Below are 25,214 nucleotides of genomic sequence, written 5' to 3'. Positions count from 1 at the left end.
GCCCGGTATTCCTTTCGTCCCTCCCCCCATATTTAAAAAATTGTTTCCTATGGTCGACCCCAGAAAGGACTTATGGCAGTCAGTCCCCAAGGTCGAGGGAGCGGTTTCTACTTTAAACAAACGCACCACTATTCCCATAGAGGATAGTTGTGCTTTCAAAGATCCTATGGATAAAAAATTAGAAGGTTTGCTTAAAAAGATGTTTGTTCAGCAGGGTTACCTTCTACAACCCATTTCATGCATTGTCCCTGTCACTACAGCCGCATATTTCTGGTTTGATGAACTGCTTAAGGTGCTCGATAGTGACTCTCCTCCTTATGAGGAGATTATGGACAGAATCAATGCTCTCAAATTGGCTAATTCTTTCACTCTAGACGCCTCTTTGCAATTGGCTAAGTTAGCGGCTAAGAACTCTGGGTTTGCTATTGTGGCGCGCAGAGCGCTTTGGTTGAAATCTTGGTCGGCTGATGCGTCTTCCAAGAACAAGCTACTAAACATTCCTTTCAAGGGGAAAACGCTGTTTGGTCCTGACTTGAAAGAGATTATCTCTGATATCACTGGGGGTAAGGGCCACGCCCTTCCTCAGGATCGGCCCTTCAAGGCAAAAAATAGACCTAATTTTCGTCCCTTTCGTAAAAACGGACCAGCCCAAGGTGTTACGTCCTCTAAGCAAGAGGGTAATACTTCTCAGGCCAAGCCGGCTTGGAGACCAATGCAAGGCTGGAACAAGGGAAAGCAGGCCAAGAAACCTGCCACTGTTACCAAGACAGCATGAAATATTGGCCCCCGATCCGGGACCGGATCTGGTGGGGGGCAGACTCTCTCTCTTCGCTCAGGCTTGGGCAAGAGATGTTCTGGATCCTTGGGCGCTAGAAATAGTCTCCCAGGGTTATCTTCTGGAATTCAAGGGACTTCCCCCAAGGGGGAGGTTCCACAAGTCGCAGTTGTCTTCAGACCACATAAAAAGACAGGCGTTCTTACATTGTGTAGAAGACCTGTTAAAAATGGGAGTGATTCATCCTGTTCCATTAAGAGAACAAGGGATGGGGTTCTACTCCAATCTGTTCATAGTTCCCAAAAAAGAGGGAACGTTCAGACCAATCCTAGATCTCAAGATCTTAAACAAATTTCTCAAGGTCCCATCGTTCAAGATGGAAACCATTCGAACTATCCTTCCTTCCATCCAGGAAGGTCAATTTATGACCACGGTGGATTTAAAGGATGCGTATCTACATATTCCTATCCACAAGGAACATCATCGGTTCCTAAGGTTTGCATTCCTGGACAAACATTACCAGTTCGTGGCGCTTCCTTTCGGATTAGCCACTGCTCCAAGGATTTTCACAAAGGTACTAGGGTCCCTTCTAGCGGTGCTAAGACCAAGGGGCATTGCAGTAGTACCTTACCTGGACGACATTCTGATTCAAGCGTCGTCCCTTCCTCAAGCAAAGGCTCACACGGACATTGTCCTGGCCTTTCTCAGATCTCACGGCTGGAAAGTGAACGTGGAAAAGAGTTCTCTATCCCCGTCAACAAGGGTTCCCTTCTTGGGAACAATTATAGACTCCTTAGAAATGAGGATCTTTCTAACAGAGGCCAGAAAAACAAAGCTTCTGGACTCTTGTCGGATACTTCATTCCGTTCCTCTTCCTTCCATAGCTCAGTGCATGGAAGTGATCGGGTTGATGGTGGCGGCGATGGACATAGTTCCTTTTGCGCGCATTCATCTAAGACCATTACAACTGTGCATGCTCAGTCAGTGGAATGGGGACTATACAGACTTGTCTCCGAAGATACAAGTAAATCAGAGGACCAGAGACTCACTACGTTGGTGGCTGTCCCTGGACAATCTGTCTCAAGGGATGATGTTCCACAGACCAGAGTGGGTCATTGTCACGACCGACGCCAGTCTGATAGGCTGGGGCGCGGTCTGGGGATCCCTGAAAGCTCAGGGTCTTTGGTCTCGGGAAGAATCTCTTCTACCGATAAATATTCTGGAACTGAGAGCGATATTCAATGCGCTCCAGGCCTGGCCTCAGCTTGCGAGGACCAGGTTCATACGGTTTCAATCAGACAACATGACGACTGTTGCGTACATCAACCATCAGGGGGGAACAAGGAGTTCCCTAGCGATGGAAGAAGTAACCAAAATTATTCTTTGGGCGGAGTCTCACTCCTGCCACCTGTCTGCTATCCACATCCCAGGAGTGGAAAATTGGGAAGCGGATTTTCTGAGTCGTCAGACATTGCATCCGGGGGAGTGGGAACTCCATCCGGAAATCTTTGCCCAAGTCACTCACCTGTGGGGCATTCCAGACATGGATCTGATGGCCTCTCGTCAGAACTTCAAAGTTCCTTGCTACGGGGCCAGATCCAGGGATCCCAAGGCGGCTCTAGTGGATGCACTAGTAGCACCTTGGACCTTCAAACTAGCTTATGTGTTCCCGCCATTTCCTCTCATCCCCAGGCTGATAGCCAGGATCAAGCAGGAGAGGGCGTCGGTGATCTTGATAGCTCCTGCGTGGCCACGCAGGACTTGGTATGCAGATCTGGTGAATATGTCATCGGCTCCACCTTGGAAGCTACCTTTGAGACGAGATCTTCTTGTTCAGGGTCCGTTCGAACATCCGAATCTGGTTTCACTCCAGCTGACTGCTTGGAGATTGAACGCTTGATTTTATCGAAGCGAGGATTCTCAGATTCTGTGATCGATACTCTTGTTCAGGCCAGAAAGCCTGTGACTAGAAAGATTTACCACAAAATTTGGAAAAAATATATCTGTTGGTGTGAATCTAAAGGATTCCCTTGGGACAAGGTTAAGATTCCTAGGATTCTATCCTTCCTTCAAGAAGGATTGGAAAAAGGATTATCTGCAAGTTCCCTGAAGGGACAGATTTCTGCCTTGTCGGTATTACTTCACAAAAAGCTGGCAGCTGTGCCAGATGTTCAAGCCTTTGTTCAGGCTCTGGTTAGAATCAAGCCTGTTTACAAACCTTTGACTCCTCCTTGGAGTCTCAATTTAGTTCTTTCAGTTCTTCAGGGGGTTCCGTTTGAACCCTTACATTCCGTTGATATTAAGTTATTATCTTGGAAAGTTTTGTTTTTAGTTGCGATTTCTTCTGCTAGAAGAGTCTCAGAATTATCTGCTCTGCAGTGTTCTCCTCCTTATCTGGTGTTCCATGCAGATAAGGTGGTTTTACGTACTAAACCTGGTTTTCTTCCAAAAGTTGTTTCTAACAAAAACATTAACCAGGAGATTATCGTACCTTCTCTGTGTCCAAAACCAGTTTCAAAGAAGGAACGTTTGTTGCACAATTTGGATGTTGTTCGCGCTCTAAAATTCTATTTAGATGCTACAAAGGATTTTAGACAAACATCTTCCTTGTTTGTTGTTTATTCAGGTAAAAGGAGAGGTCAAACAGCAACTTCTACCTCTCTCTCTTTTTGGATTAAAAGCATCATCAGATTGGCTTACGAGACTGCCGGACGGCAGCCTCCCGAAAGAATCACAGCTCATTCCACTAGGGCTGTGGCTTCCACATGGGCTTTCAAGAACGAGGCTTCTGTTGATCAGATATGTAGGGCAGCGACTTGGTCTTCACTGCACACTTTTACCAAATTTTACAAGTTTGATACTTTTGCTTCTTCTGAGGCTATTTTTGGGAGAAAGGTTTTGCAAGCCGTGGTGCCTTCCATTTAGGTGACCTGATTTGCTCCCTCCCTTCATCCGTGTCCTAAAGCTTTGGTATTGGTTCCCACAAGTAAGGATGACGCCGTGGACCGGACACACCTATGTTGGAGAAAACAGAATTTATGTTTACCTGATAAATTTCTTTCTCCAACGGTGTGTCCGGTCCACGGCCCGCCCTGGTTTTTTTAATCAGGTCTGATATTTTATTTTCTTTAACTACAGTCACCACGGTACCATATGGTTTCTCCTATGCAAATATTCCTCCTTAACGTCGGTCGAATGACTGGGGTAGGCGGAGCCTAGGAGGGATCATGTGACCAGCTTTGCTGGGCTCTTTGCCATTTCCTGTTGGGGAAGAGAATATCCCACAAGTAAGGATGACGCCGTGGACCGGACACACCGTTGGAGAAAGAAATTTATCAGGTAAACATAAATTCTGTTTTTGATGTGTTTTCTTCTTCTGAAGCAGTTTTTGGTAGAAAAGTACTTCAGGCAGCTGTTTCAGTTTGATTCTTCTGCTTATAATTTCAGGGTTTTTTTTTCATTATAAGATTTAAACTTTATTTTGGGTGTGGATTATTTTCAGCGGAATTGGCTGTCTTTATTTTATCCCTCCCTCTCTAGTGACTCTTGCGTGGAAGATCCACATCTTGGGTAGTCATTATCCCATACGTCACTAGCTCATGGACTCTTGCTAATTACATGAAAGAAAACATAATTTATGTAAGAACTTACCTGATAAATTCATTTCTTTCATATTAGCAAGAGTCCACGAGGCCCACCCTTTTTGTGGTGGTTATGATTTTTTGTATAAAGCACAATTATTCCAATTCCTTATTTTTTATGCTTTCGCACTTTTGTCTTATCACCCCACTTCTTGGCTATGCGTTAAACTGATGAGGGGTGTATTTATAGGCATTTTGAGGTTTGGGAAACTTTGCCCCTCCTGGTAGGAATGTATATCCCATACGTCACTAGCTCATGGACTCTTGCTAATATGAAAGAAATGAATTTATCAGGTAAGTTCTTACATAAATTATGTTTTTTTCCCTCTCTAACTGCAGCCAACCAAGCTAAGGAGTTAACAGTTCAGGTCTAATCATTAGAAGAGAGATATTAAATATTTTGCTCACATATATATTGAGTGCTGAATTTTCACCCACAACAGTAATCCATAACATTCCTTATTTGGTTGTGAAATTAAGTCAATGTAAAATTTATCTATCTCCCCAGTGATACAAATTATATTTATATATATATATATATATATATATACTGTATATATATATATATATATATTTGTTATGCAGCACAACCACTGTCTGATTTGTTATGCAGCACTACCGTTGTTTGACTTGCTATGCAGCACCACCACTGTCTGATTTGCTATGCAGCACCACCACTGTCTGATTTGCTATGCAGCACAACCATTGGCTGATTTGCTATGCAGCACTACCACTGTGTGACTTGCTATGCAGCACCACCACTGTCTGATTTGCTATGCAGCACAACCACTGTCTGATTTGATATGCACACTACCACTATCTGACTTGCTATGCAGCACCACCACTGTCTGATTTGATATGCAGCACAACCACTGTCTGATTTGCTATGCAGCACAACCACTGTCTGATTTGCTGTGCAGCACCACCATTGTCTGACTTGCTATGCAGCACCACAACTGTCTGATTTGCTATGCAGCACAACCACTGTCTGATTTGCTATGCAGCACAACCACTGTCTGATTTGCTATGCAGCACCACCACTTTCTGACTTGCTATGCAGCACCACCACTGTCTGATATGCTATGCAGCACAACCACTGTCTGATTTGCTATGCAGCACAACCACTGTCTGATTTGCTATGCAGCACAACCACTGTCTGATTTGCTATGCAGCACAACCACTGTCTGATTTGCTATGCAGCACCACCGTTGTCTGATTTGCTATGCAGCACCACCGTTGTCTGGTTTCCTATGCAGCACAGCCACTGTCTGATTTGCTATGCGGCACAGCCACTGTCTGATTTGCTATGCGGCACAGCCACTGTCTGATTTGCTATGCAGCACAGCCACTGTCTGGTTTGCTATGCGGCACAGCCACTGTCTGATTTGCTATGCGGCACAGCCACTGTCTGATTTGCTATGCGTCACAGCCACTGTCTGAATTGCTATGCGTCACAGCCACTGTCTGATTTGCTATGCGGCACAGCCACTGTCTGATTTGCTATGCGGCACAACCACTGTCTGATTTGCTATGCGGCACAACCACTGTCTGATTTGCTATGCGGCACAACCACTGTCTGATTTGCTATGCGGCACAGCCACTGTCTGATTTGCTATGCGGCACAGCCACTGTCTGATTTGCTATGCGGCACAGCCGCTGTCTGATTTGCTATGCGGCACAGCCGCTGTCTGATTTGCTATGCGGCACAGCCGCTGTCTGATTTGCTATGCGGCACAGCCGCTGCATGATTTGCTATGCGGCACAGCCGCTGCATGATTTGCTATGCGGCACAGCCGCTGCATGATTTGCTATGCGGCACAGCCGCTGCATGATTTGCTATGCGGCACAACCACTGCATGATTTCCTATGCGGCACAGCCACTGCCTCATTTGCTATGCTGCACTGCCACTGTTTGATTTGAATTTAGCACCAATCAGCAAGCGTTAACCATGTGCTGAACCAAAAATGGGTCAGCTCCTAAGCTTACATTCCTGCTTTTCAAATACAGATATCCAGAGAACGAAGAAAAATTGATAATAGGAGTTAATTAGAAAGTTGCTTAAAATGTCATGCTCTAAAAAAAAAATGTTTTTCATATCCCTTTAATTAGCAATTTGGGGGGGGGGGGGGGGGCGGCAAAATGTATCCTCACCTGTGTGGCCAAAAATCCTAGCACCGGCGCTGGAAGCTACTAAAGATTTCAGGAAGACTTCTAGTCTATTTGTTGTCTTTTCTGGTTCTAGGAAAGGTCAGAAAGCTTCTACCATTTCCTTAGCATCTTGGTTAAAGCTTTTAATTCATCAGGCTTATATGGAGTCGGGTCAGGCCCCGCCTCAGAGAATCACAGCTCATTCTACGAGATCAGTCTCCACTTCATGGGCTTTTAAGAATGAAGCTTCAGTTGATCAGATCAGCAACAACTTGGTCTTCTTTGCATACATTTACTAAATTCTACTGTTTTGATGTATTTGCCTCTTCGGAAGCAGTTTTTGGTAGAAAAGTCCTTCAGGCAGCTGTTTCAGTTTGATTCCTCTGCTTATGTTTTAAGTTTTTTCTTTGCATTTATGAGAAAAAACGTATTCTTTTGGGTGTGGATTTAATTTTTTCAGCGTAAAATGGCTGTTTTTATTTTTATCCCTCCCTCTCTAGTGACTCTTGCGTGGAGTTCCCCATCTTGGGTATTTCCTATACCATACGTCACTAGCTCATGGATTCTTGCCAATTACATGAAAGAAAACATAATTTATGTAAGAACTTACCTGATAAATTCATTTCTTTCATATTGGCAAGAGTCCATGAGACCCACCCTTTTTATAGTGGTTATGATTTTTTGTATAAAGCACAATTGTTTCCAGTTCCTTTTTTTAATGCTTTTTACTCCTTTCTTTATCACCCCATTACTTGGCTACTCATTAAACTAAATTGTGGATGTGGTGAGGGGTGTATTTATAGGCATTTTGAGTTTTGGGAAACTTTGCCCCTCCTGGTAGGATTGTATATCCCATACGTCACTAGCTCATGGACTCTTGCCAATATGAAAGAAAGTTCTTACATAAATCATGTTTTATATATTTATATATATATATATATATATATATATATATATATATATATATATATATATATATATGTGTGTGTGTGTGTGTAAATATATATATATATATATATATATATATAAGACATGCTGTTTTCCTTATTTATTTTACTAAAAAAAAATATTTTCTGAATACATTTTGTTTTTCTTTGGGGTATTATCATTTTCAGATATTTTTGTTCTTTCTTACAGAGCAATGAACTGTTCAATGGATAACCTCAGATTTGTGGCGTCCTGGAAGGGGCGACTTCAGGAGGCAAAACTTCAAGTCAAGGTAATAAAGGAAAAACATTAAACTGTAAATATTAAAGGGAGTTTTAAAACAGAAAAGCAAGTTGTAAAGATTTTTAAAAATTCTGATGAGTTTTCATATTAACATTGACGTGTTTTATTTGTTAATGTTTGTAATTGATATTAGCTATGTAGAAAAATTGGAAGAATGTTCCAGAAAGTCAGGGGTTTGCTTTAGCTTCACAGAGAATAAGTCTGACTCCTGAGACCTGTACAGACTTTTGTTTGCAGCGAGGAAACAGCAGCAGCATGGAAGCATTGTATTGGTGGCATAATAACTGTGTCTCCGTTCTGTGATCTAAATGTACCAAACTTCCAGCTTTAACACCAAAGTCTGCAGTAAACAGAACCTGTACTTGGGACACTGTACATGAGACACTTCAAAACTCCACCTTTGGCGCCAGAACACCTGCAGGCTCCCTTCTAATGATTAGATCACACATAGCTCTATCCTAAATGCCAGTAACTTCAAAAAGAGCCATAGCAACACCAGAACACTCTCAGCAACCGCACTAACCTCAGTGCTGCAAGTAGAATAAGCCAGGAGAGAGTGCAGCCAAAACCACTAGTCACGTTAAGATGCCTGGAGAAATGCAATGGAAGCAAAGTCTGACATTAGACAACAAAGCGTCTGTGACTTTACAAATGAATTACTAGTGGAGGGTGCCCAAACTGGATATTAGCTTTTAACTTATCCCAATGGACATTTTGGGCCAGATTACAAGTGGAGCGATACATTTTTATCGCTCAAGAGCGCTAACAGCACTTAATGTAAAAAATTAGCGTATTTGGGTTAACGCTGGTATTACAATGTAAAAGACTCAGGGGCACAAACCTCAGGATTTTGTGACCGCATTTACTACCTCTTACCATAGACTTTTATGGGACATACTAAAGAAAGCATTTTTATTTTATTGCTTGTTTTCTTACACGAAACTGTGCTAGACCAACTGCGCTTTAGGGATTCTTCCCATTCCTATTTTATTCATTTACAATATCTCACGCTTTTTGCTTCCACGTACTGTGTTTAACCACAGCAATTCCCTTCATGGAGTAGGTGCATCAAAGACAAACCACTTCTGGACAGCTGTTTCAAGTTTATTAACTCTCATAAATTATAAGTTGTTTGATTTGCTGCTTATTTCCAGAGAAAATGTTAAAGCAGTACTCATGTAAGTAATGATGGAGATAAAAGCATGAGATTAAAATCCTCCATTTTATTCTTTTATCTCCACCATAATTTAAATGATTGTTTTTTTCTCTGTAAATAAGCTTCACCAAGCAGCAAATAAAACCTATTTTCTACTGATGAGAGTTAATAAAGTTGAAACCCTGGTGCCTTGGTAACAATGTATACAGAGCACTTCTGGGGGAAAGCAAGTGGGGATACTTGCCTAGATTTAATCATTTTCTATACAATAATTGTATGGCTCTTATTTATATAAATCTATCTATAATTTTGATCAATATAAAAGTCATATTTGCTTTATTAAAAATATGTATAGCTGAGTGTAATACTTTATCTTAATATTTTTTAGATGCGTTTAGTGTAAAAAAATTGTAACCCTTACACTTCAGGTCTCAGGACACGCCAATTCTTCTAGCGCTATTTAATGTGGTTTCAATATCCTTTGATTTCCTATGAGCTCTAATTTTCGCACTGTCCAGCAATACTTCTTATTGCGTCCTGCACTAGCATTAGCGCACAACTTGTAATTTAGCCCTTCAATTTTATTAAGTTATATTATTTTGAATTAAACTAGATTTTTTTTAATTATATTTTTTAAATAATTTTATTGGGTTTTTTAATTTACGTGTGCAAAAATAATAACAGCGTGATGGTTCAATAAGAATAGGTGTTTCTATATACATTATCCAGGATTCCTAGATATTGAAAAACTGTTCTTTCTGGCTTAGTATGTCTGCAGATGGACTGGCCAAATGATGTTAAATGTTTTATTTTCTGAGTTGCAAGAGAGAAGCATGGTATTTTGCATTTCCAATACCGGGCTATAGTCATTCTGACTGCAGTACATATTTTGCTTAAGAGTAAGGCCTTAAATGGGGCAATGTAATAAAGCTTATTCCGGTGTTAGCTGGATGTTTTTACCAAAGATAGGACTCAACAACTCAGAGGTTTGGTCCCAGATAGCTGTCACTGACCTTCAGTGCCACCACATGTGGTTGAAGGTCCCCTTCTCTCCACAGTTGTAAAAGCAAGTCTCGCTACATACCCCTCCACTTCTGTATAATCTTGAGGGGAAAAGATACTATCTATATGTAACTTTTAAGAGATTTTCTTTTAAATTAGCACTAGGTGAAAATTAGCTGCCTTTCTTTAAAACTTCAGTCCATTTGCAAAGGGGCCAGTTATATTGATATCGGATTCCCAAAAATGCATAAACCTAGCCTTAGATGAGTGTTGTGAGATATTAAAGGGGGGAAATAAACTCACAATAACTCCATTAAGTCTGTGTTTGGCGAGGCACAGTGATGCGTAATATGTAACAGGGCCAGCCGGCAGGGAATGTAAAATTTTGAAAACCCTAGAGCGAAGCTGCAGGTATTGGAACCAACTACATTTGTCATCTGGTTCTAGATTCTTATATTGTTGATTAGATAGGAAGGTATTATTTATTAATGAATTTGCTATCCTATAAAGTTCCCTGTTTGCCCATTTATTAATAACCAACACTGAGACAGGAGTATTTAGGGAATCTAGAGGAGTTACCTGTGATGTGTCAGATATGAGAGAGAATTTGGTGTGTATGTAGTCCCATAATACCACCATGTGTGCGACTGAGGAGAACATTCTCCATCTTGGGGACCTATAGTAGTTTATAGATTGTTTTAGTTTGCAACATATCAGACTCAATTTGGACCCAACATATCTTATCAAAGGTAGTATGCCAGAGGGAAGTTTGCGCCAAACGTGCAGAATAACAATAGGAAACCAAATGGGGTACCACTGGTCAATTCATCCAGTTTATGTTTTGTCATGACCTGCCCAAGTATTCTTGGTCTCTTTCCATTCCAAATAAATGTTAATACCTTTTTTTAAATGTATTTAGTTCCGCCAGAAGGGCCGATACAGGGAGGGACTTAAATAGATGTAAGAGCTTAGGAAGTATAGTCATCTTAGTCACTACCAGTCTTCCGTAAAATTATATTTCTCTTGTAAAGGTGTATCCAGTCCACGGGTTCATCCATTACTTGTGGGATATTCTCCTTCCCAACAGGAAGTTGCAAGAGGACACCCACAGCAGAGCTGTCTATATAGCTCCTCCCCTAACTGCCACCCCCAGTCATTCTCTTGCAAGCTCTCGATAAGAAAGGAAGTATCAAGAGAGATGTGGTGAATTAGTGTAGTTTTTTACCTTCAATCAAAAGTTTGTTATTTTTAAACGGTACCGGCGTTGTACTGTTTTAACTCTCAGGCAGAAATTGGAAGAAGAATTCGGCCTGGAGGTTTGATGATCTTAGCGGTTTGTAACTAAGGTCCATTGCTGTTCTCACACATAACTGAAGAGTATGGAAAGAAAACTTCAGTTGGGGGGACGGTCTGCAGATTGCCTGCTTTGGGTATGTTCAGTATATTTTTTTCTAGAGAGATGATAAGGTCTAAAAAATGTTGACAGTGCCTGGTATATTTGAGGTAAGCCTGATACAGTGATTTAACAGCAACTGAGATCATGCTTGCAAAAAAGGGTAATATTCATGTTAATACTCATATTACTTAGTGTAAAAACGTTTGTATGTTTTATAGTAAAAACGTTTTTTCTCTGAGGGTGATAAATCTTTATTTTGGGGCCTAATTTTCCACATGGCTTATTAGAGCACTCCTAAAAAAGGCCCTCTGACATTCAGTGCATGGTGGGAGGGGCCTATTTTTGCGCACTTTATGCGCAGTTGATATTCAGACTGAGACATACAGCTTCCCTAAAGGAGTCCTCTGGCATCTAGGACCACTATAGAGGGTGTTTTTTTCCTGCACAAATCGTGTTTAAGGGCAGGTAGGGCCACTGCAGAGCTGTGGCAGTGTGTTTGACTGTTTTTTTAACGGTTTTTCAGTTTTTCTAATCCGTTTTGGGACCTAAGGGGTTAATCATCCATTTGCAAGTGGGTGCAATGCTGCTTTAGTCTCTTATACACACTGTAAAAATTTCGTAGAGTTTACTACTTTTTATCACTGTTTTGCAGTTTATGAGGTAGTTTTTTTTCTCTTAAAGGCACAGTACCGTTTTTATTTAATTGCTTTTTCACATTTATTAAAGTGTTTTCCAAGCTTGCTGGTCTCATTACTAGTCTGTTAAACATGTCTGACATAGAGGAAACTCCTTTTTCATTATGTTTAGAAGCCATTGTGGAACCCCCTCTTAGAATGTGTGCCAAATGCACTGACCTTTCTATAAGTTATAAAGACCATATTATGGGTTTTAAGGATTTATCACCAGAGGTTTCTCAAACTGACAAAAGGGAGGTTAAACCACCTAGCTCTCCCAATGTGTCAGAACCTATATCTCCCGCGCAAGTGACGCCAAGTACATCTGGTGCGTCCAATGCGTTTACCTTACAAGACATGGCGGCAGTTATGAATCATACCCTCACAGAGGTATTGTCCAAACTGCCAGGGTTACAAGGAAAGCAAGACAGCTCTGGGGCTAGAACAAATACAGAGCTTTCTGACGCTTTAGTAGCTATGTCTGATATACCCTCACAATGTACAGAAGCCGAAGCAGGAGAGCTTCTATCTGTGGGTGACATTTCTGATTCAGGGAAGGCATTACTCCAGTCTGACTCGGAAATGACAGCATTTAAATCTAAGCTTGAACACCTCCGCTTGTTGCTCAAGGAGGTTTTAGCAACTCTGGATGACTGTGACACCATTGTAGTCCCAGAGAAGTTGTGTAAAATGGACAAATACTTTGCAGTGCCTGTTTACACTGATGTTTTTCCAATACCTAAGAGGTTTTCAGAAATTGTTACGAAGGAATGGGATAGACCAGGTGTACCGTTCTCTCCCCCTCCTGCGTTTAAAAAGATGTTTCACATAGATGCCGCTACACGGGACTCGTGGCAGACGGTCCCTAAGGTGGAGGGAGCAGTATCTACCCTAGCTAAGCGTACAACTATCCCTGTCGAGGACAGTTGTGCTTTCCTAGATCCAATGGATAAAAAATTAGAGGGTTTCCTTAAGAAAATCTTTATACAACAAGGTTTTATTCTCCAGCCTCTTGCATGCATTGCCCTAGTCACTGCTGCAGCGGCTTTCTGGTTCGAGTCTCTTGACCCCGTTGGATGATATCCTAGACAGGCTTAAAGCTCTTAAGTTAGCCAATTCATTTATTTCTGACGCCATTTTTCATTTAACTAAGCTAACAGCTAAGAATTCAGGTTTTGCCATTCAGGCGCGTAGGGCACTATGGCTTAAATCCTGGTCAGCTGACGTTAATTCAAAGTCTAAGCTTCTCAACATCCCCTTCAAAGGGCAGACCCTATTCGGGCCTGGACTGAAGGAGATCATTTCTGATATTACTGGAGGGAAAGGCCACGCCCTTCCCCAGGATAGGTCCAACAAATTAAGGACCAAACAGACTAATTTTCGTTCCTTTTGGAACTTCAAGAGTGGCGCAGCTTCAACTTCCTCTACTGCAAAACAAGAAGGAAATTTTGCCCAGCCCAAGCCAGTCTGGAGACCTAACCAGGCTTGGAGCAAGGGAAAGCAGGCCAAAAAACCTGCTGCTGCCTCTGACAGCATGAAGGAGTAGCCCCCAATCCGGGACCGGATCTAGTTGGGGGCAGACTTTCTCTCTTTGCCCAGGCTTGGGCAAGAGACGTCCAGGATCCCTGGGCTCTTGAGATTGTTTCCCAGTGATATCTTCTGGATTTCAAAGCCTCATCCCCAAAAGGGAGATTTCATCTTTCTCAATTATCTGCAAGGCATTCTTACGTTGTGTTCCAGACCTTCTGGTCATGGGAGTGATCCACCCAGTTCCAAGGGAGGAACAGGGGCAAGGATTCTATTCAAATCTTTTTATAGTTCCCAAAAAAGAGGGAACTTTCAGACCAATCTTGGATCTCAAGATCCTAAACAAATTTCTCAGGGTCCCATCCTTCAAGATGGAGACTATTCGAACCATCCTACCTCTGATCCAGGAGGGTCAATATATGACTACCGTGGACTTAAAGGATGCTTATCTCCACATTCCGATACACAAAGATCATCATCGGTTTCTCAGGTTTGCCTTCCTAGACAGGCATTACCAGTTTGTCTCTCTTCCCTTCGGGTTAGCCACGGCACCAAGAATCTTTACGAAGGTTCTAGGGTCCCTACTAGCGGTTCTAAGACCACGGGGCATAGCGGTGGCCCCTTACTTAGACGACATTCTGATACAGGCATCGAATTTTCAAATAGCCAAGTCCCATACGGACATTGTTCTGGCATTCCTGAGGTCTCACGGGTGGAAGGTGAACGAAGAAAAGAGTTCTCTCTCCCCTCTCACAAGAGTTTCCTTCCTAGGAACTCTGATAGATTCAGTAGAAATGAAGATTTTTCTGACAGAGGTCAGGTTGTCAAAGCTTCTAACTTCATGCCGTGCTCTTTATTCCACTTTTCAGCCGTCAGTGGCTCAGTGTATGGAACTAATCGGCTTAATGGTAGCGGCAATGGACATATTGCCGTTTGCCCGCCTACATCTCAGACCACTGCAACTTTGCATGCTCAATCAGTGGAATGGGGATTACACAGATTTGTCCCCTCTGCTAAATCTGGATCAAGAGACCAGAAATTCTCTTCTCTGGTGGCTATCTCGGGTCCATCTGTCCAGGGGAATGAGCTTCCGCAGGCCAGAATGGACTATAGTGACGACAGATGCCAGCCTTCTGGGCTGGGGCGCAGTCTGGAACTCCCTGAAAGCTCAGGGTTCGTGGACTCAGGAGGAAGCTTGTTTCCGATAAACATTCTGGAACTAAGAGCGATATTCAATGCTCTTCAGGCTTGGCCTCAGCTAGCTGCGGTCAGGTTCATCAGATTTCAGTCAGACAACATCACGACTGTAGCCTATATCAACTATCAGGGGGGTACAAAGAACCCCCTGGTGATGTTGGAGGTTTCAATGATAATTCTATGGGCAGAGGTTCACTCTTGCCATCTCTCAGCTATCCATATCCCATGAGTAGAGAACTGGGAGGCGGATTTTTTAAGTCGGCAGACTTTTCATCCGGGGGAGTGGGAACTCCACCCGGAGGTATTTGCCCAGTTGATTCATCTATGGGGCAAACCAAACTGGATCTCATGGCGTCTCATCAGAACGCCAAGCTTCCTTGTTACGGGTCCAGGGATCCCAACGCAGCGCTAATAGATGCTCTAGCAGCGCCCTGGTCCTTCAGCCTGGCTTATGTGTTTCCACCGTTTCCTCTGCTCCCTCGTCTGATTGCCAAGATCAAGCAGGAGAGAGCTTCGGTGATTTTGATAGCTCCTGCGTGGCCACGCAGGACTTGGTATGCAGATCTGGTGGACATGTCATCCTTTCCACCATGGACTCTGCCGCTGAGACAGGACCTTCTACTTCAGGGTCCTTTCAAACAACCAAATCTATTTTCTCTGCGTCTGACTGCTTGGAAATTGAACGCTTGATTCTATCAAAGCGTGGTTTTTCCGAGTCGGTCATTGATACCTTAATTCAGGCTCGAAAACCTGTCACCAGGAAAATCTATCATAAGATATGGTGTAAATATCTTCATTGGTGTGAATCCAAGGGTTACTCATGGAGTAAAGTCAGGATTCCTAGAATATTATCTTTTCTCCAGGAGGGATTGGAGAAAGGATTGTCTGCTAGTTCCTTAAAGGGACAGATTTCTGCTCTGTCTATTCTTTTGCACAAACGTCTAGCTGAGGTTCCAGACGTTCAGGCGTTTTGTCAGGCTTTAGTTAGAATTAAGCCTGTGTTTAAACCTGTTGCTCCGCCATGGAGTTTAAATTTAGTTCTTAAGGTTCTTCAAGGGGTTCCGTTTGAACCTCTGCATTCCATAGATATTAAACTTTTATCTTGGAAAGTTCTGTTTCTAGTGGCTATCTCCTCGGCTCGAAGAGTATCGGAGTTATCTGCTTTACAGTGTGATTCCCCTTATCTGATTTTCCATGCAGATAAGGTAGTTTTGCGTACCAAACCTGGGTTTCTTCCTAAGGTAGTATCTAATAAGAACATCAATCAGGAGATTGTTGTTCCTTCATTATGTCCTAATCCTTCCTCAAAGAAGAAACGTCTTTTACACAATCTTGATGTGGTTTGTGCTTTTAAAGTTTTATTTACAAGCTACGAAGGATTTTTGTCAAACATCTGCTTTGTTTGTTGTCTACTCTGGACAGAAGAGAGGCCAAAAGGCTTCGGCAACTTCTCTATCTTTTTGGCTAAGAAGTATAATACGCTTAGCTTATGAGACTGCTGGCCAGCAGCCTCCTGAAAGAATTACAGCTCATTCCACTAGAGCGGTAGCTTCCACATGGGCTTTTAAAAATGTGGCCTCTGTTGAACAGATTTGTAAGGCGGCGACTTGGTCTTCGCTTTATACTTTTTCTAAATTCTTCAAATTCGATACTTTTGCTTCTTTGGAGGCTATTTTTGGGAGAAAGGTCTTACAGGCAGTGGTGCCTTCTGCTTAAGGGCCTGCCTTGTCACTCCCTTCATCCGTGTCCTAAAGCTTTGGTATTGGCATCCCACAAGTAATGGATGAACCCGTGGACTGGATACACCTTTACAAGAGAAAACAAAATTTATGCTTACCTGATAAATTTATTTCTCTTGTAGTGTATCCAGTCCACGGCCCGCCCTGTCATTTTTAGGCAGGTGTTTTTTATTTTAAACTACAGTCACCACTGCACCCTATAGTTTCTCCTTTTTTCTTGCTTGTCTTCGGTCGAATGACTGGGGTTGGCAGTTAGGGGAGGAGCTATATAGACAGCTCTGCTGTGGGTGTCCTCTTGCAACTTCCTGTTGGGAAGGAGAATATCCCACAAGTAATGGATGAACCCGTGGACTGGATACACCACAAGAGAAATAAATGTATCAGGTAAGCATAAATTTTGTTTTTATAGTTAGTCCATTTATCCATAAGGTGCCTCAATTGAGAAGACATGGGTTTGTAGTTTTCAACATATAGGGAGTGGGTATTTCTTTCATGTAATTGGCAAGAGTCCATGAGCTAGTGACATATGGGATATACAATCCTACCAGGAGGGGAAAAGTTTCCCAAACCTCAAAATGCCTATAAATACACCCCTCACCACACCCACAATTCAGTTTTACAAACTTTGCCTCCTATGGAGGTGGTGAAGTAAGTTTGTGCTAAGATTTCTACGTTGATATGCGCTTCTCAGCATTGTTCAAGCCCGATTCCTCTCAGAGTACAGCGAATGTCAGAAGGACGTGAAGGGAGTATCACCTATTGAATACGATGATTTCCCTAACGGGGGTCTTTTTCATGGGTTCTCTGTTATCGGTCGTAGAGATTCATCTCCTACCTCCCTTTTCAGATCAAAGATATACTCTCAAATTTACCATTACCTCTACTAAAGAACTGTTTTAGTACTGGTTTGGCTATCTGCTATATGTGGATGGGTGTCTTTTGGTAAGTATGTTTTTATTACTTAAGACACTCTCAGCTATGGTTTGGCACTTTATGCAAATTATATAAAGTTCTAAATATATGTATTGTACTTATAGTTGCCATGAGTCAGGTTCATGTATTTCCTTCTGCAGACTGTCAGTTTCATATTTGGGAATATAAACACTTTAAGAAATTTATTTCTTACCTGGGGTTTAGTCTTTTTCAATTTTGACTACTTTTTCATTTGCGGGTATTAGGCCTGCGGGTGCGTCAAATGTTAGACTTTATTGCGTCATTTTTGGCGAGAACTTTTTTGGCGCGGGAAATTACGTTTTTGGCGCAACTTCGTCATTTCCGGCGTCATACGTGACGTCGAGACCTTTCGTCATTAGTGACGCAAGTGTGTCATTTCCGGTCATTTTTGGCGCCAAAAAAGTTTACGTTACGTTGTGCGTCATACTTGGTTCCAATTTTTTTTCATTATTTCAATACCCCATTCATGTTTGCCTCCTGCTTTCTTCTCTATCAAGAAGCCTATGCTTTTGCATTTTTTCCCATTCCTGAAACTGTCATTTAAGGAAATAGATAATTTTGCTTTATATGTTGTTTTTTCTTTTACATTGAGCAAGATCCGATCCTGTCTCTGAAGTTTCTGCTGGAACATTGCTGCCTGACATCGGTTCTACCAAAGCTAAGTGCATTTGTTGCAAAATTGTAGAAATTATTCCACCGAATGTCATTTGTAATAGTTGTCATGATAAACTTTTACATGCAGATAGTGTTTCTATCAGTAATAGTACATTGCCAGTTGCAGTTCCTTCAACTTCTAATATGCATGATATACCTGTAAATTTTAAAGAATTTGTTTCTGAATCTATTATGAAGGCTTTGTCTGCATTTCCACCTTCTAATAAACGTAAAAGGTCTTTTAAAACTTCTCATTTAGCTGATGAAATTTCAAATGACCAACAACATAATAATTCATCCTCTTCTGATGAGGATCTGTCTGAAACAGAAGATCCTTCCTCAGACATTGACACTGACAAATCTACTTATTTATTTAAAATAGAGTATATGCGTTCTTTATTAAAAGAAGTGTTAATTACTTTGGATATTGAGGTAACCAGTCCTATTGACGTTCAGTCTAATAAACGTTTAAATGCTGTTTTTAAACCTCCTGTGGTTTCCCCAGGTGTTTTTCCCATTTCTGAGGCTATTTCTGATATGATTTCTAGGGAATGGAATAAGCCAGGTACTTCCTTTGTTCCTTCTTCAAGGTTTAAGAGATTGTATCCTTTACCAGCAAAATCTATAGAGTTTTGGGAAAAGATCCCCAAAGTTGATGGGGCTATTTCTACTCTTGCTAAACATACCACTATTCCTATGGAAGATAGCACTTCCTTTAAGGATCCTTTAGATAGGAAGCTTGAATCTTATCTAAGGAAGGCCTATTTATATTCAGGTCATCTTCTCAGACCTGCTATTTCTTTGGGTGATGTTGCGGCTGCATCAACTTTCTGGTTGGAAAATTTAGCGCAACATGAATTGGATTCTGACATATCTAGCATTGTTCGCTTACTGCAACATGCTAATCATTTCATTTGTGATGCCATTTTTGATATTATCAAAATTGATGTTAGATCCATGTCTTTAGCTGTATTAGCTAGAAGAGCTTTGTGGCTTAAATCTTGGAATGCTGATATGACATATAAATCTAGATTACTATCTCTTTATTTCCAAGGTAATAATTTATTTGGTTCTCAGTTGGATTCTATTATTTCAACTATCACTGGAGGAAAAGGAGTTTTTTTGCCTCAGGATAAAAAACCTAAGGGTAAATCTAAGGCTTCTAACCGTTTTCGTTCCTTTTGTCAGAATAAGGAACAAAAACTCAATCCTCCTCCCAAGGAATCTGCTTCCAGTTGTAAGCCTTCCTCAAATTGGAATAAATCCAAGCCATTTAGGAAACCAAAGTCTGCCCCTAAGTCCGCATGAAGGTGCGGCCCTCATTCCAGCTCAGCTGGTAGGGGGCGGATTAAGGTTTTTCAAGGATTTTTGGATAAAATCTGTCCAAAATCATTGGATTCAGAGCATTGTCTCTCAAGGGTATCGAATAGGATTCAAACTAAGACCTCCTGTGAGAAGATTTTTTCTCTCACACATTCCTGTAAATCCAGTAAAAGCTCAGGCTTTTCTGAAGTGTGTTTCAGACCTGGAGTCGTCAGTGGTAATCATGCCAGTTCCTCTTCAGGAACAAGGTTTGGGGTTTTATTCAAACCTATTCATTGTACCAAAGAAAGAAAATTTGTTCAGACCAGTTCTGGATCTGAAAATTTTGAATCGTTATGTAAGAGTACAAACAAGAAACTTCCCAGATACCTGTCCAGGTCCAGGGATGTTCAGGCGGAAGCAGTGGATGCGCTGACACTTCCTTGGTGTTATCAACCTGCTTACATCTTCCCGCCTTTAGTTCTTCTTCCAAGAGTGATATCCAAAATCATCATGGAACAGTCTTTTGTGTTGCTGGTGGCTCCAGCATGGCCACACAGGTTTTGGTATGCGGACCTGGTTCGGATGTCCAGTTGCCCGCCTTGGCCACTTCCGTTACAGCCGGACCTACTATCTCAAGGTCCGTTTTTCCATCAGGATCTCAAATCATTAAATTTGAAGGTATGGAAATTGAACGCTTAGTTCTAAGTCATAGAGGTTTCTCTGATTCAGTGATTAATACTATGTTACAAGCTCGTAAATCTGTCTCTAGGAAGATTTATTATAGAGTTTGGAAGCCTTACATTTCATTCTTTTAGAATTCCTAGAATTTTGCAGTTTCTTCATGATGGTCTGGATAAGGGTTTGTCTGCAAGTTCCTTGAAAGGACAAATCTCCGCTCTTTCTGTTTTATTTCACAGAAAAATTGCTATACTTCCTGATATACACTGTTTTGTACAGGCTTTAGTTCGTATTAAGCCTGTCATTAAGTCAATTTCTCCTCCTTGGAGTCTTAATTTGGTTCTGAGGGCTTTACAGGCTCCTCCATTTGAACCTATGCATTCTTTGGACATTAAACTACTTTCCTGGAAAGTGTTGTTCCTTTTGGCTATCTCTTCTGCTAGAAGAGTTTCTGAGCTATCTGCCCTTTCTTGTGAGTCTCCTTTTCTGATTTTTCATCAGGATAAGACAGTTTTGAGGACTTCTTTTCAATTTTTACCTAAGGTTGTGAATTCTAATAACATTAGTAGAGAAATTGTTGTCCCTTCCTTATGTCCTAATCCTAAGAATTCTTTGGAGAGATCCTTACATTCTTTGGATGTGGTAAGAGCTTTGAAATAATATGTGGAAGCTACTAAAAATTTCAGGAAGATTTCTAGTCTATTTGTTTTATTTTCTGGTCCTAGGAAAGGTCAGAAAGCTTCTGCTGTTTCCTTGGCTTCTTGGTTGAAACTTTTGATTCATCAAGCTTATTTGGAGTCGGGTCAACCCCCGCCTCAGAGAATTACAGCTCATTCTACTAGATCAGTCTCTACTTCATGGGCTTTTAAGAATGAAGCTTCAGTCGATCAGATTTGCAAAGCAGCCACTTGGTCCTCTTTGCATACATTTACTAAATTCTACCATTTTTATGTATTTGCTTCTTCGGAAGCAGTTTTTTGTAGAAAAGTTCTTCAGGCAGCTGTTTCAGTTTGATTCTTCTGCTTTTTGATTTAAGTTTTTTTCTTTCAAAAGTGAAAATAAACTTATTTTTGGGTTGTGGATTATTTTCTCAGCAGAATATGGCTGTTTTTGTTTTAGTCCCTCCCTCTCTAGTGACTCTTGAGTGGAAGACTCCACATCTTGGGTATTGATATCCCATATGTCACTATCTCATGGACTCTTGCCAATTACATGAAAGAAAACATAATTTATGTAAGAACTTACCTGATAAATTCATTTCTTTCATATTGGCAAGAGTCCATGAGCCCCACCCTTTTTTATGGTGGTTATGATTTTTTGTATAAAGCACAATTATTTCCAAATTTCCTTTGTTGATGCTTTCTACTCCTTTCTTTATCACCCCACTGCTTGGCTATTCGTTAAACTGAATTGTGGGTGTGGTGAGGGGTGTATTTATAGGCATGTTGAGGTTTGGGAAACTTTGCCCCTCCTGGTAGGAGTGTATATCCCATATGTCACTAGCTCATGGACTCTTGCCAATATGAAAGAAATGAATTTATCAGGTAAGTTCTTACATAAATTATGTTTTTGCGATAGGTACACTCCGCACCCATCCACATTTATCTTATAGCCAGATATTTGCCCAAATCTCTAAAGAATGGAATATAAGGGTGGCAGGGATAACAAAGATTTCCTTACGGTAAGGACAACATCATCGGCAAAAAGTGCTATTTTGTAATCTACGTCTTCTATTTTTTCCCCGGAGATATCCGGACAGTTTTTAATCTTGGCTGCAAGAGCTTCAATGCAGACGGCAAAAAGTAATGGTGAAAGTTGGCAGCCTTGTCTTGTCTCATTTTAATAATTTATCTGACTCATATCCTGCAATTTTTTACAAAAGCTGTGGGGGAAGAATGGATCGTCAAGATGGAGTTGAAAAAGTTACCTTGTATGCCCATGACTTCTAAGATGCAAAACATATAATTCCAATTGACCCTATCAAATGCCTTCTTTGCGTCCAAGGCTAAGAGCAGAGAGGGCATTTTCACAACCAATTAATGATTTATCAGGTCAATAGTTCTCTTAATATTGTCTGAAGCTTCCTTACTTGCAATAAAGCCTACTTGATCTGAAAGAACAATATGTGGCATAAAACAGTTTAATCTGTCAGCTAGGATCTTTGTGAATAGTTTGATATTAAGGTTAATAAAGGAAATAAATTAAATCCTTACTTGTGGGACCTCATTCCCTTCCATAATATGTTTAAAGATCCTGGATAGTTGATGGGCTAAAATGTCACTAAAGGTTTTATAAAAGATTCATGTTTAGCCATCAGGGCCAGGAGCTTTACTTACTTTAATGTTTTTAATGGTGCATATTACATCTTGGGTGGTAATAGGGGTGTTTAATGTTTCTAGATTATCAGAGGAAAGTTTAGGTAGCTGACAATCATCAAGAAACTGTGCCAGTTCCACTTCAAGCTTAGATTCACTGAGTGTATTAGGGAGTTGATAATGTAGCTGATAAAATCTGGCAAAAGTGTTTGCTATTTCCAGAGGGGTTTATTGGTTGTCTGACCATTAGGTTTTTACATTTGGGGAATAGTAGAAGTGCTAGTCATCTCTTTAAAGGGATAGTCAAGTCCAAAAAAAACTTTCATGTTTCAAATAGGGCATGTAATTTTAAACAACTTTCCAATTTTCTTGGTATTCTTAGTTGAAAGCTAAACCTAGGAGGTTCATATGCTAATTTCTTAGACCTTGAAGGCCGCCTCTAATCTAAATGCATTTTGATAGTTTTTCACCACTAGAGGGCATTAGTTCACTTGTTTCATATAGATAACATTGAGCTCATGCACGTGAATTTACCATGGAGACAGCTCTGATTGGCTAAAATGCAAGTCTGTCAAAAGAACTGAAATAAGATACAAGGTAATTACAGAGGTAAAACGTGTATAATTATAACTGTGTTGGTTATGCAAAGCTGGGGAATTGGTAATAAAGGGATTATCTATCTTTTAAAACAACAAAAATTCTGGTGTTGACTGTCCCTTTAAAGGGACACTGAACCCATTTTTTTTTTCTTTCGTGATTCAGATAGAGCATGCGATTGTAAGCAACTTTCTAATTTGCTCCTATTATCAATTTTTTTTCATTCTCTTGCTAGCTTTATTTGAAAAAGAAGGCATCTAAGCTATTTTTTTTTCAGAACTCAGGAGAGCACTTATTTATTGGTGGATGAATTTATCCACCAATCAGCAAGGACAACCCAGGTTGTTCACCAAAAATAGGCCGGCATCTAAACTTACATTCTTGCATTTCAAATAAAGATACCAAGACCTAGATTTGGAGTTTGGCGTTAGCCGTGAAAACCAGCGTTAGAGGCTCCTAACGCTGGTTTTAGGCTACCGCCGGTATTTGGAGTCACTCAAAATAGGGTCTAACGCTCACTTTTCATCCGCGACTTTTCCATACCGCAGATCCCCTTACGTCAATTGCGTATCCTATCTTTTCAATGGGATCTTTCTAACTCCGGTATTTAGAGTCGTGTCTGAAGTGAGCGTTAGAACTCTAACGACAAAACTCCAGCCACAGGAAAAAAGTCAGTAGTTAAGAGCTTTCTGGGCTAACACCGGTTTATAAAGCTCTTAACTACTGTACTCTAAAGTACACTTACACCCATAAACTACCTATGTACCCCTAAACCGAGGTCCCCCCACATCGCCGACACTCAAATAATTTTTTTAACCCCTAATCTGCCGACCGCCACCTACGTTATCCTTATGTACCCCTAATCTGCTGCCCCTAACACCACCGACCCCTGTATTATATTTATTAACCCCTAACCTGCCCCCCACAACGTCGCCTCCACCTACCTACACTTATTAACCCCTAATCTGCCGACCGCAAAGCGCCGCCACCTACGTTATCCTTATGTACCCCTAACCTGCTGCCCCTAACACCGCCGACCCCTATATAATGTTTTTTCGTGACTGTTTTATTCTTCAAAATATATTTTATTAGTTGTTGTTTTTTTTGTTGTTCTTTGGAGTAGGTGTTAGGAAAGCAGTTTGATCTGTGTTATTCTTGTTCAGGAATAGGGTGAGTGGTTGTATTTTAATACAATCTAAATACAGTCTAAAGAAAGAACAAAAAAAATTACATTTTTTTTTTGTATTTATGCAGGCATCCTTATTTTCAAGGAAAGATCATTTCACTTAGTATTTTCTGATTTTAGAATCAGGTGATTTTATGTCATTCTTATTTGGGTCCAGATCATTATAATTTCATCAGGTTTTTTGTGAGTTTTTAATTCTAATTTGTAAACCTTTTATTTGGACAGGCTTTTGCTTCATGCAACTTAGAGCTGCTAAATGTCACTTACAGGATTCTAATTTTTTTTTACTGAATTTAAGGGCCATTCCTTGTGTTTCTTGATGTGAATTATAGTGCTCAAGGAAATGTAGAATTTAGAACGGTGTTTTAAGATTCAACTAGAACTGTAAGGTAAACTGCACTTAAAACATTGTAGTCTGATTTAGGTTCCTTTTAAACAGATTTTTTCAATATGTTAACTCTTGTTATCCATGCAGTCTCCTTCATGATTTTGCTTTCTAAAGAGCTCATTGCTTTCTTTAACAGATCACAATTTAGGGGAACTTAGCCCCTTGTCTTAATGAGCTCAGTAAGTACTGGCCCCATAAAGGTCTATGAAGTTCGAGCTAGTAAGAGAATAATCTTATCTACCCCACTATGGGCTAGATTACGAGTGAGGCGCTATTAGTTGCACGTGCGCGAAAAGGGTTTTATTGCAGCTGTTTTGCCGCGTTGTGTTTTCTTTCATATTACAAGTTGAAAGTAAACATGATTGCTTGAGCACAATTTAAGTTAACTCTTGTTGGGTTAGTGCAACCTCAGAGCTCTGGTTAACTATTTTGTGAAACAAAAAAGTCTCACAAAACACGTCTATATACTGTATGTATACATATGTATTTATATGTGTATATATGTATTTACAGACAAATATAAACACATATATATATATATATATATATATATATATATATATATATATATATAGCTTAACACGTTTATGCAATATTCATTTTAAATAAAGTGTTTGACTATGTATTTAATATAAATATTTCACATTAGAA

At 40.7% G+C, this 25,214-nt stretch overlaps 1 protein-coding gene across 1 annotated transcript in view; it reads left to right on the top strand.

The window, feature by feature from the left end:
* Positions 1-25,214, top strand: part of DYNC2H1 (dynein cytoplasmic 2 heavy chain 1) — a 1,178,830-nt gene that overhangs the window by 1,133,883 nt on the left and 19,733 nt on the right. Inside the window, exon 85 of the mRNA XM_053705582.1 lies at positions 7,703-7,784. Coding sequence (XP_053561557.1) covers positions 7,703-7,784 — 82 coding nt within the window. The remainder of the gene's footprint in view (positions 1-7,702; positions 7,785-25,214) is intronic.

Source organism: Bombina bombina, chromosome 3 (genome assembly GCF_027579735.1).
Source record: "Bombina bombina isolate aBomBom1 chromosome 3, aBomBom1.pri, whole genome shotgun sequence".
Lineage (NCBI taxonomy): Eukaryota > Metazoa > Chordata > Amphibia > Anura > Bombinatoridae > Bombina > Bombina bombina.
The sequence above is the reverse complement of the archived record's forward strand: the minus strand, read 5'-3'. Positions and strand labels throughout refer to the sequence as shown.